We start from the raw sequence: 14601 nt of genomic DNA, 5'->3' as shown, positions 1-14601 counted from the left end.
AAGTTTTTTTAATTTGTAATCAAGAACCCTAATGACAAATTAATAACACTCAAGTAACAACTTACCAATTTCAACTTTTGGGTTGCTAATATACTTAAATCCTTTAGCTTTAGCTTGGCTCCTTCAATAGTTAGCAAAATTCTATCTTAATCTTAAGTTTTTCTAGGTATTCCACTTCTCTCTCTTATTCCAAATTTTGTGTTTTTGGCCATGTACGAATTTTAGAGAAATGAAGAGGTAAAATGAGCTTGCTCATGGTTCCAATTTCCAATATTCCTCTCTTAATGCCACCACCTACTAAACTATTTTTATCACCCTAAATTAATTCTTACTAACCATATATAGGTACTAACTTTTAATTGTATCTTTTAAGTCCAATCTATTTACCCAACCTTCAACTATTGGTTCAATTAAGTCTTAAGGCTTAATACACATAACCCAAGTACTTAATCAACTTATCTAAATTAATAATCTAATATCATGCTTCTTATTCTCTACTTATAATTAATATATATCTGTTCTCATAAAATAAAAATATCATTGATATACCATCATATGCCCAATGATTAAATGTAAATGCACATAACATGGATGATGAGAAAATGCAGGCGTTACACATATAGTGTCAAGTTCATTAAACATGAACTTTAAATTCATCACTTATAACGTGTATATTCATACTAATTAACATTTTTTAGTATTTTATTTAGATTAAGGAAGTATTTAATAAACTTAATTATAGGAAACAAATAGCTAATTGAGACTAAATGACTTTTCTATAGATATTAATGTATTTACTATATTAAATAGACTTCAAGCATATATTTGATGAACTTGTAGTATATAGATAATGAACTTGTTATTCTTTAACCTATGAATACTGATTTATTTTATGCACATACGGTATTTTCATTACTTATAAAGTGAATATTCATTTATTATTAGTGTCAAGTTCATTTAACATGGATTTTAAATTCATCACTTATAACGTGTATATTCATACTAATTAATATTTTTTAGTATTTTATTTAGATTAAGAAAGAATTTAATAAACTTAATTATAGGAAACAAATAGCTATTTGAGACTAAATGGTTCTTCTATAGATGTTAATGTGTGTACTATTTTAAATGAACATCAAGTATACATTTGATGAACTTGTAGTTTATAGATAATGAATTTATTATTTTTTAACCTATGAATACTGATTTTTTTTATGTATAGATGATATATTCATTACTTATAAAGTGTATATTTATTTATTATTAGTATCAAGTTTATTAAAAATAAACTTTAAATTCACCACTTATAAAAAGTATACATTCATTTATCATTATTGTCAGATTAATTAAACATAAATTTTAAGTTCATTACTTATAAATTGTATATTTCATATGTTTTTAATATAAGATTCATTACATATAAAGTGTGTATTCATTAACTTTTACTTATGAACCTGTGCAAAACATGTGAATATGTTATTTATTAATTATAAAGTATATATTCATTTATTATTAATGTCAGATTCATTAAACAGAAACTTTAAATTCATTACTTATAAATTGTCTATTCATATATTATCAATGCTAGGTCTGTTAAACATAAATTTTAGGTTCATTACTTATAAATTGTATATTCATTTATTATTAATATAAGATTCATTAAATATAAAATGCTTAAGATTCATTAAATATAAAATGTCTATTCATTAATTTTTACTGGTGAATTTGTCCATAACATATGGATCTATTTTTTAATTTACATTTTTTTAAGTTATAATTTATGAACCTCGGATATACATACTATGAATCTACAATTTACAATATTTGAACCTAAAATGCATTTTATAAATTTAAACCATAGTGATGATATTTGGAGAAGAAAAATGTTAAAATTATTTTTATTCCTTTAAAAATATAATATTATTTCTTTTTATGTTTACTTTTAATTATGTTAATTAAAACTTCTATTATTTTAATATATAGTATTTTTTTTTTACAAAAGTATTAACATATTCTTAAAAAATAGTGTTGTAATAAAAAATATAAATACAGTAAATTATGAAAATTGAAATAAAAATATAATAATTGTTAATAATAATATAAATATAAAAGTAAGGGATGAGACATGATAAAAAATTATACTATATTGATTTATATATTTTGTAATAGATCTAGATTTATAGTGTTAATTTATTTTATTATTTGATCTATTAGTCATTTAATGATATAAAATATCAATTAATGTCTAATTTATTAAAATACACATCTAATTTTATTATCACGTGTGTTTTGATTTTGAGCACATGGTCCCTGATGCATGATATAACAATTCATAAAACAGAACATGGATTTTGAAGTTTGAACTTGAGCCTGAGGTTTCCAGTCCACGGTCCAAGGTTTCATTTTAAAACAGTTTGGTGGATAGAATAGATGGTAGTTGACTATTGGAATCAAAGTCACCATCCCGACTACCTTTGTTTTAAATGACATCATTATCGTTGTCTTAAATGTTTCAAGGACTCTCACAAATAAACATAACCACCATCACCATGTCTAGTTAATTAAACATCCAAGATCGAAGCTACCCAACCAGAAGTTTAAAAGATTATGATAAAAGAAATCTTTCTTCAGTAGAATTAAATCCATTTTATAGGATTAGAAAACAAACCATGTCAACATAGAACACTCCCCTAAAGCACAAGACACATTACAAATTGCTGCTATAATGATTCTACGGCTTCAAAAGCAAAGCAGAATGTAAGATTGAAAAAGAAAAGCAGACAATTCAAACCAGGAAATTGTACTTCAGTTCAAGTGAAGCACCTTATGTCAGTTGTATATGCCTTTATTGCCTCCATTAGATTATCTCAGCTATCAACTTTTCAAATTTCCCAAAGATGAACATTAACGACTCCAATGCATGGCGCACCTGATACAAGCCTCAGAATCTATTGAAATAAAAATTGCACGGGAAAACGGAACAGAAAATAATGGAGGGAACATCTGGTAAAGGAAAAATAAAAAAAGAAACCCTTAGGTGTCAAGCACTATGAACCGCCTTTTTCAAGCTTTTCCATTTCTTCACGGTGCTTTCTTTCTGCTTCCTCAAGTTCTCTCTCAGCATCCTCCGCTTCCTCAATGTCATCAAGATCATCAAATTCTTTACTGGCTGCCATTGCTTTCACAACAGGATCTCTCAGCTCAGCTATTAGTCCACCGCCAACCTTGTATTCGTCTTCATCCCCAATCAGAAATAGTCTTTGGTCAGGCCCTGATGCCATCGGAATGTCAACAGCCAAAAGCTTCATATCATACTGCAGACCCCGAAAAAAAGAATCTTTCTATTACCATCTACACCAATATGTTCTTATTATCATCTAAGGAAAAGAAAAGAGGTACCAAAGATGAAAGCACTAGTAGCTCTGAAGCAAAAGGCTAGATTAATTGGAAATATTTTTCATGCCTGGAGTAAATTAAAAAAAAAAGAGTTGTTTTCCTTCGAGAAAGCAGAACACGTGAATATATAAAGACTATGTTTCTCCATTTGCAGTCAGTAGACCACACAAAATCATACAAAACAGGGTGAAATTGTGGTGTTTGCCTGCAACTGGCAACGTTCGATGAGTAGTGACAGCGAGTGGCAGTCTGCAGAATTTTGTGGATGAAAGTATGCCAAGATTATCTTGTAAATTCCTTTGTTTTTATAATAGTTAACATCTTCCCATAACAAAAAAAAAATTGTATTAACCAACTTTTATATGCAAGCTAGATGCCATGAAAAGCAGAAAATATCTTTGAAAAATATGTTAAAAAAAAAATAAAGTCAAATTTCAAGAATGCTTCCTACACAAATTAAAGCCACATAATCAACAAAGACTATGCAATTCAATCTGTTCTGCATAAAAATAGCCAATTTATTGTTTTTGTTTGGGAAGAAAACAAAAGAGACAAAAGGGAGAGCTTTTATTAAGTAAGAAAAACATATTCGAGGAACATATTTTTCCTCCATCAAATAGAGCAAAGTACTGATTTGTAGAACTTCAGAATATATCTATAGGTCACCAGTTCAGGTTAGGAGGAGATTGAGGAAAAACAAGAAAAACAAGAAAAACCAGCCCAACATACAGGACTTGCTCCAAATGAAACCTATACTGCCTCATCAAGTGAGCAATACAAATAGAGAGTGGGATTTACAGAAACAAACCTGCCCTTTTTTCTTCTTAACTTCAACACTGACTAGACCCTTTCTCTCAGAACCTCGTATTGGGAAGATAAGAAAACACCTTTTGCTCCTAAGCCTTGGCTTGAAGTTTTTCAGTGTAACCCCACCTCCAGACATTACATAAGCTCTTAACTCTGTTCCAGTGAGTGGAGCACCCATAACCTCAAGAATTGCAGCAGAAGTATTAAGTTTCCTCATGGCTATTCTATAAACTCTATCAGGATTGACCGTGATTCTAGAGCGGATATAAAGGCCCTACAGTCAAAGAAGAAACACATAATATGCAAATGGTAATCAGTAAATTTAACTAATGCTGCGGCAACAATGCCAAGAATAGAAGAACCCTGTAAACTGCTACAAAGTTGTTCTATTTTTGGATATGTGGGAATTTCATATTCCGAAAGGCAATACATGCATCGTGCATGTACTGGTAATCCTGACCTAAAATGATAGTCATACATCCACTCTTTCAATTACAACATCATGAAGCATGAACTATCACCAGAATCTGCCACCAGGTGCTTAGAAGCTACATTTACACCACGTCGTTACAGTGTAAGCATTAGTTCTCACATTGAAGTTAACACATCAAAGACACCGCCACATGCTTGTCATGGCTGCAGCAGGGAGGTACCTTCTCAGAGTTAATTCCTTACAGTAAATGCAGATCAAGTTGACGGTAGTTTGCTGATAAATGCAGATTAAGTTGATAATAACTTTTCCAATCTCATAATTTGCTTCATTACTACTTTCTCTGCATATACCAATTGTTTCAATAGTAACATGCAGTAAACACCAAAGGTTCTAATTCATTGAAAATGCCAAAAGAAAAAAGAAGAAAATGGTTAATTTGATAATCCTCCCTCATTGCAATATGAAACATCTGGTTAGTAAGCGTTTCCCTGATCAAGGTTTAAGGATGTTTCAAAAGTTTTCTCAAGCAACAAATGGCATCGATAAAGGCGTTAAACTAACATTCATAAAAGCACTTGCCAAGTAAAAATATTGAATATAATTTATTTAAATTGGTGCGCAATAATTCTAGAGAATTGCATAACATGAGGTTGTTTTTTTCTTTTTTGGGTGTCAGCAAGTAATCAGCAAGAAGTATATAGAAAAAGGAAAAATAAAGGGAAAAGAGTAAAGAACTTACAGCGAAGGCAACAATGGCAGAAGAAAGGGCAAGAAAGCCATACTTAGCCATGCCTTCAGAAAGGCCAACGAAGGTATTGGCAATCCCAAACATAATCCTCCATAGCAAAGCACACACTATAACACCTCCAGCCCCAACCAAAAGCAAAACATTCCTCTTGCAAAAGGCATCAATTTGCAATCCAATGGCCTCACGGTACCTTGAGAAAGTAGTGGCAGGCTTCTCAAGAATCTTTCTTGCGAAATCCCCATTTACAGTTTTGCCCAAATTAGAAGTCTTTAAAGAAAAGTGTCTCTTCACCCCATACCAACAACTCTGTTTAGCAAGCGAAGATGACGAATAGTAATATGGGTTTGCCCGTGAGAGAAATTGAGATAAACCCACATTCGAGGAAGTGGGTTTTGAAGTAAAGGATGGGTTAAAGGGAATTCGAGAATTTAAAGTAGAGAACCCATTTGAGTATGGCTTTGTAATTGGTTTTGAGTTGGAGAGAATATTGGAATGATGTAACTTGAGGAGGAGCCCGTTGATGATTCTTTGAGAAGGTTTTGACATTGCTGGTTTTGGGGGTTTTTAATAACACAAAGTCAGGGCAATGCGAATTAGAAATGACAAGTGGTATACAAAGATAAAAAGCATAATTATGTCAGTCTATGGTATTTGATCGATCCATTGTTAGAGTAGAGGAGAAGACAGTAGCACACTAGTGCTCCGTTGAGGTTTTTTGGGGCTGTTTCTCACAAGGGAGGTCAATGGTCAACCAATCTGGTGCGTATAGCTCACAGGGATGCTCTCTACGACCGGGTACGTGGCAATTGGATTGTCTTACTAATTCATCCATCAGCTTCTACATTCTAACCGAATAATAACACGACGTCGTTCGAGACACGTGGCCACATGAGGACTTGCCATCGTTGGGTGTGGGGATGGAAGATGATGAGAACGTGGCAACTTGTCCTGGTTGTTGGGACTCTGAAGATCCTTTGTGAAGAAAGGATCTTTTTTCTTGTTTAACAGTCTTTGTTTTGCTGCTGAATTAAGCTTAGTAGCAAGTGTGTGTGAGAGAGAGAGTGCAATCAATAACAGAAAAGATGAAGATTTATGAGGTTCCTTGCTTAGAAGATAACTACGCCTACCTGTGAGTGAGTTTACAGATTCATTCTTCATTTTCTTCTCTATTTAGTTTATTTTCTTTCAATATTTAATTAATTTGTTTCTCAAATTCATTTATAATTGCTCTCTAAGGATCATAGATGAGGCCACCAAAGAAGCTGCAGTAGTGGATCCAGTTGACCCCGATAAGATTCTCCAGGCTGCTAATCATCACGGTGCTCATCTCAAGCTCCTTCTCACTACTCATCATCACTGGTACTGCTGGCTACCCTTCTTTTTGTTTACTTCAATTAATTTCACTTTTAATTGATTTCCAAATTTAATTCAGGGATCATGCTGGGGGAAATGTGAAGATGAAGGAGCTGTTCCCTGGTATTCAGATCTGCGGTGGTTCCCTTGACAACGTTAAAGGCTGCACCCATCAACTTGATAATGGTGATAAATTGACCCTTGGTTCTCATGTTAACATTTTGTCTCTCCACACTCCTTGGTATGCCCCTTTGTTATTATTTTTTACTCTTTTTTTCTTCTTCTTCTTTTCTGCCTTTTCTTTTTCCCGTCTTTCGCTCGAATTCCTCCATTCTCAAATTTGATGCTCTTTCTATGCAATTTCTCATCTCAAAGTCACTGCCTTTTCCCCAATTTACCGTTTAGTACTAACTAACCAAAGCTGCTTTTCCTCACTTATCCTTTTAGCTTCTGGCGTAATAGCTGCTGTTTCAGCTTTTTCGTTTTAATTGTTATCAGCTTCACACTTATATTATAAATTATGCATCTTTCAATTGTACGAAGCATTGTTGCAGCACTCCAGCTCCCCCTCCTGCTTCACACGACACTGTTAAATTGTGAAAGGCTTTGGAACATTTTTCTTATTTTTTTTTATCAATTTCTACATGTTTCATTATGCAACCCTTTAACAAAATTACATTTTCTACTCAGTCACACCAAAGGTCACATAAGTTACTATGTCACTGGCAAGGAGGGAGAGGATCCAGCAGTTTTCACCGGTGATACGCTCGTAAGTTCACTCTAGTTTCTTCTTTGCTTCACTAGTTTCCACCACCATTTCATCTCCCCTTATCATTTCATATGGCTAACAGATTATCATCAGCTTCACGCCAAGTTTATTTACAACGCCTTTTAGATATGCAGGATATGTGCTACTGTTATGCATGGAGTATTCTCAACTCATCTGTAGATTAGTCCACTTTTTTTTTTATTCCCTTTTGAAAAATATATTTGCACTTCTAATAAAACAATTCGGAGGAATCTTTTCCTAAAAAATATTAGAAAGAAACTTATTACATGTGCAGTTTATCGCCGGATGTGGGAAATTTTTTGAAGGCACGGCAGAACAGATGTATCAATCACTTTGTGTAACATTGGGATCATTGCCAAAACCTACTAAAGTCTATTGTGGTCATGAGGTAATGCTTTATTTTTATTATTATCATTCTAAAAGAAATTTTGTTTGTTTGTTTAGATGACTTAGAAATTTGAAACTGCTTTCCTTTCATTTGTGGATTAAAAAGATAGAATTTCCTCACTATCAAATTATATTTAATAAATATGTATTCTGATTGAGACATTGTGTGTGTTAGGGTCCCACTGACTTAATTGATGTGTTGGAAGTTGGAAATGAGGATGCAATCGGTGAAGTTTCTCAAATTTCATACAATTTAATGCGAGGATGCATAAAAAGAGAGAAGTTTTAATTGATTGGCAGGATCTAGAAATATCAGGGTAATGTACTAAACTAATTCCTAGCAGATTTACTGTCATGGGAGACTTAATGGTAGTTGTGGCATTAGCTTCTGTTCTTGACTGATGGTTGAGGCTTGTTCTATCAATATGGATTACATTGACCTCACTAGCATAGCCTACATAGCGGCGGCACTCGGAATTATTGCATTTAGGTGCCAGGGGTATCCAATGTCTAGGTTAAGCCAATTTTCAGTGAAACATTATAGTTAATCATTAGATAGTTGGTTCTTATTATTGGAAGATCAGTGCTTTGGAGAAAAAAACTTTTGATCTTCACAAGTGTGGATTCCAGATTGTCCTTGGTCTTTATCTTGCATTTAACATCAGGTACTATGTTTCTCCAGTACACTCTGAAGAACTTGCAGTTTGCTCAAACAGTTGAGCCAGATAATGTGAAGATACAGCAGAAGCTACAATGGGCTCAAAAACAGCGGCAAGCAGGGCTCCCTACCATCCCCTCAACCATTGAGGAAGAGTGGGAGACAAATCCATTCATGCGTGCAGATCTTCCAGAGCTTAAGGTTCTCTTTTTATAATTACAAGATCTGCGTTCTAATTAAGTTTAATTAAAATTTCATTATGTGAATCTTGAAAATTGACAAGGCATACTGGATTCAGAATTGGAATTCTACCTTTTCTAGTTTGCTATACATTGTTACGTCCAAGTCCTGCATGAGTAACTCATGCCATACTACTGTGTATGTCTTGGATGGAATTAGGTTTCTAATATAAATGCTTGCTTCATTCACAGGCAAGGGTGGGTTGCGAGTCTCCTGTTGAAACCCTTCAGAAGATAAGGCAGCTGAAGGACAACTGGAGAGGCTGAGTCAGGATGCTCCGTTTTCTTTTTGTCTTTCAGTCAAGAGCGTGGAAAAATTGAACTTTGTAGCTGTGAGATTTAGATTATGGCAATGTGTTGGATGGAAGTATCAGGTTGATATGTATTATGCTGACTGACACTTGTTTGATGTTTTGGCAATGGAATGAATTTAAAAAAGTGCTTGTGAATAATTTGTTCAGGGGCAGCATTTTACTTTAAAGACGACAGCATATGGTATGTTTGCAGATGATATTTTCTGGTTTTACACGAGATGTGCATATTTTGAAAAGAATGCCTTAGTTGTTACTGAAGGGTCGCTGCAGTCTTGACTCTGCAGAATACATCTTCATTGGATTTAGTTGCGTTTTTTAAGTTGCAGAACAAAAGTCGAGCCTGCAGTTTATAGGACAAAGGATCAGTGGTCATATCATCCATCTCTGTGAGAGTCTGGATTGCAAAATGGATATATGAAAAACTGCAGTGGTCGTTCCATGTAAGTTTCTTGTTTGGGTTAAACTGGGCATTTCGAGGGGTGTTGGGCTGGCGTTAAAAGAGTAAACCAAGTAGAAGTTAAAAACCAAAAAAGGGTCTGGAATTCCGTGAATGCTTAGAAATGTCAATTGCGGACACATTCACTTAGAATTGTGTCCGTAAGTTGCAGGGCAGCGTCACCTGGAAAAGCAATGCCTCAAACAAAGGAGATGGCTTTGGAGTGCAAAACCCGGAATGACTAAAAACGAAAATTTTAAAGCGGAGAGTGGTGAGAGAGAGAAATATCTAATATGTAAAGCTAACCACGAGTTTCGTTGTTCCCGGATTATCTGGGTTTAGTAACATAGAAAAATGCAGGAATTCTTAATGATAATATACAATTCATCCCTTTTTAACCTTTTTCCTCCATTTCCCAATGCAAAGAACATAAAGAAAGACTATAGCTAATTCCATTATATGATCCTCCAAAATCCTCCTCTAGGCTTATGCAATGCGCTAAGACACATGTTTGACCTCCAAAACAATTTGTTGAATCTCTCAAAGAAGTGTTCCAGCCTGGTTGTTTCTTCTTCTTGAGACACCTCTTGGATCTCTCTCTATTTGTTAAATGGCACAGGTTTTCTATGCACCATATATACTTCAAGGTCGACTCCAAAGACCTTTACTTACCAGATAACATTTCTTGTTCCTATAATTCTGTGAGTTTTTTTATGTTTTTGTGACTGGTTTCTTAAATTTTCCCTCTTTTACTTCAATATTTAGGTGAAAGTTTCGTGGATCCTTAAGTTTGCTGGAACTGGAAAATTCAGGCTCCAAATTTTCCATACGCTACTTCTACTTCAGGATCAACCGGTGGTATTAGTATTAACTCAATAATGCAGTTTCCTTCTCTCAGCATGTTCCACTCAACCCATTGTTTTCTGTTGAAGCATACCGATACCATTTTAACCCCAAACGAAATCAGCCAAAGTTTGATAGTTACTGGAGCTAACCTTCACCCCCTGTTGTCCAATTCTTCTGCTAACTATGGCACTAGCAATAGTTCAAATACTGGTGAGGTTTATATTCAGATTACTGAAATGAGTGAGACTAATCAGCTAAGGATAGAGAGCAATGAGCCATATGGTGAAACATTAGACAGTAATGGAGATACTAGCGGTGGAGGCACAGCTGATTGGGGACTTGCTTTAGTGTCTTCTACTTGGGGATGTTGTTTGGGGTAGGCCGGATGCTTCTGACCAGGTGCATATTAGCAGATGGATCGAGTGAATTCTTCCTTTCCTGGTTGTCTTCATTCGTCAACATTTGCAAGGTATATGGTTCTTGCTGTTCTCTTAGTAGGTATTTGTGCCACTGAAAATGGTACAGTACACTTTCACCTGTAGAGTAAATATACAGGAAACTTTTGTATCTTTAAGATGGTAGATAAAAGAAGTGCTCAATTGCTGTGTTAATGAAGCAGCTTCGCTGAGAAAGATGAATATACAGTCATAAAATTATATACCCTATCCTGAAGGTTTGTGTCTATTAGAGAGATTTATCAAGAGAGGATGTATATTTTCCCTGTGCATTATGGCACCTTGACAAACTAATAATATTTTTACCACTGGGTAAGATTTCTCAGCTAGATTGCAGGGTTTGGAATTTGGAAAATTACAAATTTAGGCCTTTTGCTGTAGAAGTGGTTGTTTAAGAATTCAGGAGAAACGTTTGGTTGGCCTTTTGTATTTTACTTTTTCTTCAAACCGGATCGGTAAGTAAAAGATCCTTCACTTAGTATTAGCTAAATCTGCCAGTGGCTCTTATGGGGAAGTACGTAAACTTAAATTAGAATTTAGAAAGCATAGAATCTTCAGTTGTTGCTTCTTGGCCGCTCAATTTTAGTTCATACCCGTATATGAGCTTTGATAAGAGCAGATTCCAGCTCTTCATTTGTTAGGACTTGGTAACTTTTTCCCCTTGTTTTTGTTCCTTCTATTTTTCTGTCAACTGTATGTTCTTTTAATTTTACCTGCTGCCTAACTGGCGGCTTGATTCTAGCCATATTGATAAGAGTATTTGCTTGGAACGTGATACTAAGATGGGAAGTAAGGAAAAAGAAGAATTACACTGCTAATGCAATCTAACAGTGGAGGCATTGACATGTCCTGTTTTCTCATCATATCTTTATCATTCCACTCTTGAGATAGTCTAAGCGCCATTCTGGCAACTAACAAGCACTGATCATTTTCGTGTGTCCGGTTCCAATTCTCCCCTTTCTCTTTTTCTAGATTCTTGGATTTCAATTCTAATTAGTGCAATTTTTCTTTTTCTACTTCCAGGTTTTGTTGTTGCGATTGGGACTACTGCTATATTCCTTAAGTCGAATGATATTCTTCAAAGACAAGCTGCTCTAGCATCTGTGCTGATTGCCATTCAAATAATTAAGTTACTTCTCCCGATCCACTTATTTTTTTCTTTCTTTTTTCCCTTAAAGCAAATGACAAAAAAATGAACATTATTCATAATCATTTGTTGGTTTATGCAAGGAGATAGAAAGATCTGGGTTCTTGCTCTAGTCTCCATAGTTGGCGTCCTCTACGTGATTGGCCTTTATTGTTGGTGTAGGAATGATGATTTTTTGCTTCCATTAGTCATGCTCCCTCCAAAAATAATACCACGCTTTGGAATGCTATGTTCATCGTTATGATAAATGGCATGGATTTGGGCACTGCTTGCAAATTTTAATTTCTTTTTCTTAATATAGTTTTAAGTGATGGAGGTTGCTCGTGCAGCGGACAGTATGTAGCAAACCATGTGGATACTATTCATGTAGCATCAAAGAAATTATCTTCTTTCTTGCTGCATTACAGTGTTTGACTTTACGAGCTTTTTCATTCAACTGTTTCTATTTTCTCTGAAAAAATGAACTTAAGAAAGAAAGTTTCATTTGGTAATACTGCAATTAGTTAGGCCTCTGCTTTCGAGGTTCGCCCTTCTACTGTTCTTTCAGTTCAGTTTGCCCCTTGCAGTTTTTCAGGTTCACTAATTCATTCTATATCATGTCCCTTCACAGATACTATTTTGATTAGCATTTAAAATTACTACTCTCAGAGACACTGGTTAGACAGGCAGCAATGACTTTCAAAGGTCTACTGCTAATGTTTTACAGGAATGGTGGAGGCCTTGATTATCGCCGGCAGGTGAATGATGTGCCCTACAAAGTTATTTTTAAGTAGTAGTATTACATTGAACTGCAATTTACTTTTTGATTTTTTCCAAAAGCCCTGACTTTTGGCATTTGGTTTCTACAGGTCGAATGCTAACTTTTGTTGAGCATATGTTGCTCTTGTACCGTGACTTGATACCAACACCTGTCTGGTATAAATTCTCCTTGAACAAAGAAAGTGGAAGTCTCTTTGCATCTCTGACTCCAGGGCTATATTTAACTTTCAAGTATACCTCTGCTGTTGAGAAGGTGAGTTTTGCTTCTGAGGTTCACCAAATTGCTGATTGTCTTCAGAACAATAATTGCTTCATTGTAGTTAATTTGCATCGTTCATAGGTTAAAGCCCTCTTTGTTTCCTTAAAGGTATTAATGCAAAAGGAAATCCATCACGGATCACATGCAACTATAGAACAGGTACGTTGGTCGTTGAGGCTCCTATCTTTCCAGGGATGGAAAAGTATTTAAATTTGGTTTAAATGTCCCTTTTATATCGCAGCTGATATATATATATATTGTTATTTGCGTTTGTGTTACATTATATTGCTTGAAAGCAAGCTAGATGCTTTTGGACCCACAAATTTTTTAATGCAGGTAAATGCAGCAGGTGATCTATGTGCCATTTGCCAGGAAAAGATGCAGGCTCCTATCTTGTTATGCTGTAAACACATCTTCTGCGAGGAGTGTGTTTCTGAATGGTCAGTTTTGTGGCTCCTTTTCTCATAAATTCTCAAAATTCTGCATTGAGAACATTGGAATACTTGTTGATCAAGATGTAATAAACTGTCAGCTGTTACAAACTGAATCGTCATGTGTTAGTATTAAGTGGTCAGAAGTATGAAGTTGGACTTGGTTCGGGGTTAAAAATTTATCATCTATTAGCAAGGACTCCAATGTAATGTTTGTATACATTCTCTTGAGCTCTTGACAGTCTGGCTCTGCAGGTTTGAGAGAGAAGGGAGATGTCCTCTGTGTAGGACTATAGTGAAACCTGCAGATCTGAGGTCATTTGGAGATGGGTGAACGAGTTTATTGCACCAGTTGTTGTAGAAATTCTTCAATTCAATCGTACAGCACGAAGTTTCTTCTTGTTTCTCACAAAGGCTGAGAAATACAAACAAACCAGTAACATGTTAGTGATGTATTATTCTTGATTATATTCCGCATTGTAGCATGTTCTGAACTTTCTGATGAACGAAGTGAATCATGATCTGCTGTGTGGTTTCTGTAATTGTTAATTTATTGATGAATGCAGCTGGGGTTTATCTGATTCCAATTCTCTAACAGTGAGGACACGAAGTTATAGAGAGCAGTACTAGACATTATTGTGAGCGAGGGGATTGGTGACATATTGATGGTTGGACTTGGAACAGTATAATTAGCAGGGACTGCCTTCCCAATCGCAGAAGAGCGGTAGGAACAAGTTGCAGCAACTGGGGGGGGTCCTCCAATTCAAATATTAGTGCTCAGAATCATATACTATGGAGAAACAACAGCACATCTGATTTTGTTTTCAAAATTTCAATGCTTTCCCATCATTCGTTGGCCTTTTATTTTATCAGCAGTCAGCACAGACGTCCTTTACAGCAAACTCATGTCATGACAAGTACTGAAATATCAAGACGAAAGAGAAAGGACAGCATCAATGGAGGTAGAGGCAACGGTGGTTTGAATAAGCTTAAACATAATGGGATCCACATGGTCGCTGGTATATGCGAGTGCCCAGGAAGGATTGCAATCAGTAAGCAGGATGACTTTGCAAAAGTTTCCCCCATAACCTAAACAGTATGATGATGATGATGATGATGATGATGGCAAGGCAAGGCAAAGTA

At 35.1% G+C, this 14601-nt stretch overlaps 2 protein-coding genes and 1 pseudogene across 3 annotated transcripts; 2 read left to right on the top strand and 1 right to left on the bottom strand.

Annotated features, from left to right (window-relative positions):
* Positions 1–2611: 2611 nt before the first annotated feature.
* On the bottom strand, positions 2612–6141 carry LOC8276632. The gene is made up of 3 exons (XM_002520848.4): positions 5376–6141; positions 4205–4477; positions 2612–3314 (listed from the first exon to the last, which is right to left on the bottom strand). Exons 1-3 carry the CDS (start codon positions 5928–5930, stop codon positions 3048–3050), a joined length of 1095 nt encoding a protein of 364 aa, XP_002520894.2. The 5' UTR covers positions 5931–6141; the 3' UTR covers positions 2612–3047.
* Positions 6142–6316: 175 nt separating this feature from the next.
* LOC8276633 (hydroxyacylglutathione hydrolase cytoplasmic) lies at positions 6317–9263 on the top strand. Of its 2 annotated transcripts, none has more exons than XM_002520849.4 (7): positions 6317–6513; positions 6621–6743; positions 6817–6978; positions 7428–7506; positions 7802–7915; positions 8597–8773; positions 9004–9263. In XM_002520849.4, exons 1-7 carry the CDS (start codon positions 6467–6469, stop codon positions 9076–9078), a joined length of 777 nt encoding a protein of 258 aa, XP_002520895.1. In that variant the 5' UTR covers positions 6317–6466; the 3' UTR covers positions 9079–9263. The 2 variants fall into 2 exon arrangements, with proteins under 2 accessions (XP_002520895.1, XP_015575775.1); XM_015720289.3 differs by lacking the exon at positions 9004–9263 and adding an exon at positions 8090–8231 and having other exon boundaries at positions 8597–8749.
* A 1634-nt stretch (positions 9264–10897) lies between these two features.
* Positions 10898–13901, top strand: LOC125370397 (annotated as a pseudogene).
* Positions 13902–14601: the final 700 nt, after the last annotated feature.

This window comes from Ricinus communis, chromosome 6 (genome assembly GCF_019578655.1).
Source record: "Ricinus communis isolate WT05 ecotype wild-type chromosome 6, ASM1957865v1, whole genome shotgun sequence".
NCBI classification, from domain to species: Eukaryota; Viridiplantae; Streptophyta; class Magnoliopsida; order Malpighiales; family Euphorbiaceae; genus Ricinus; species Ricinus communis.
This window is presented reverse-complemented; position numbering and strand designations above follow the sequence as displayed.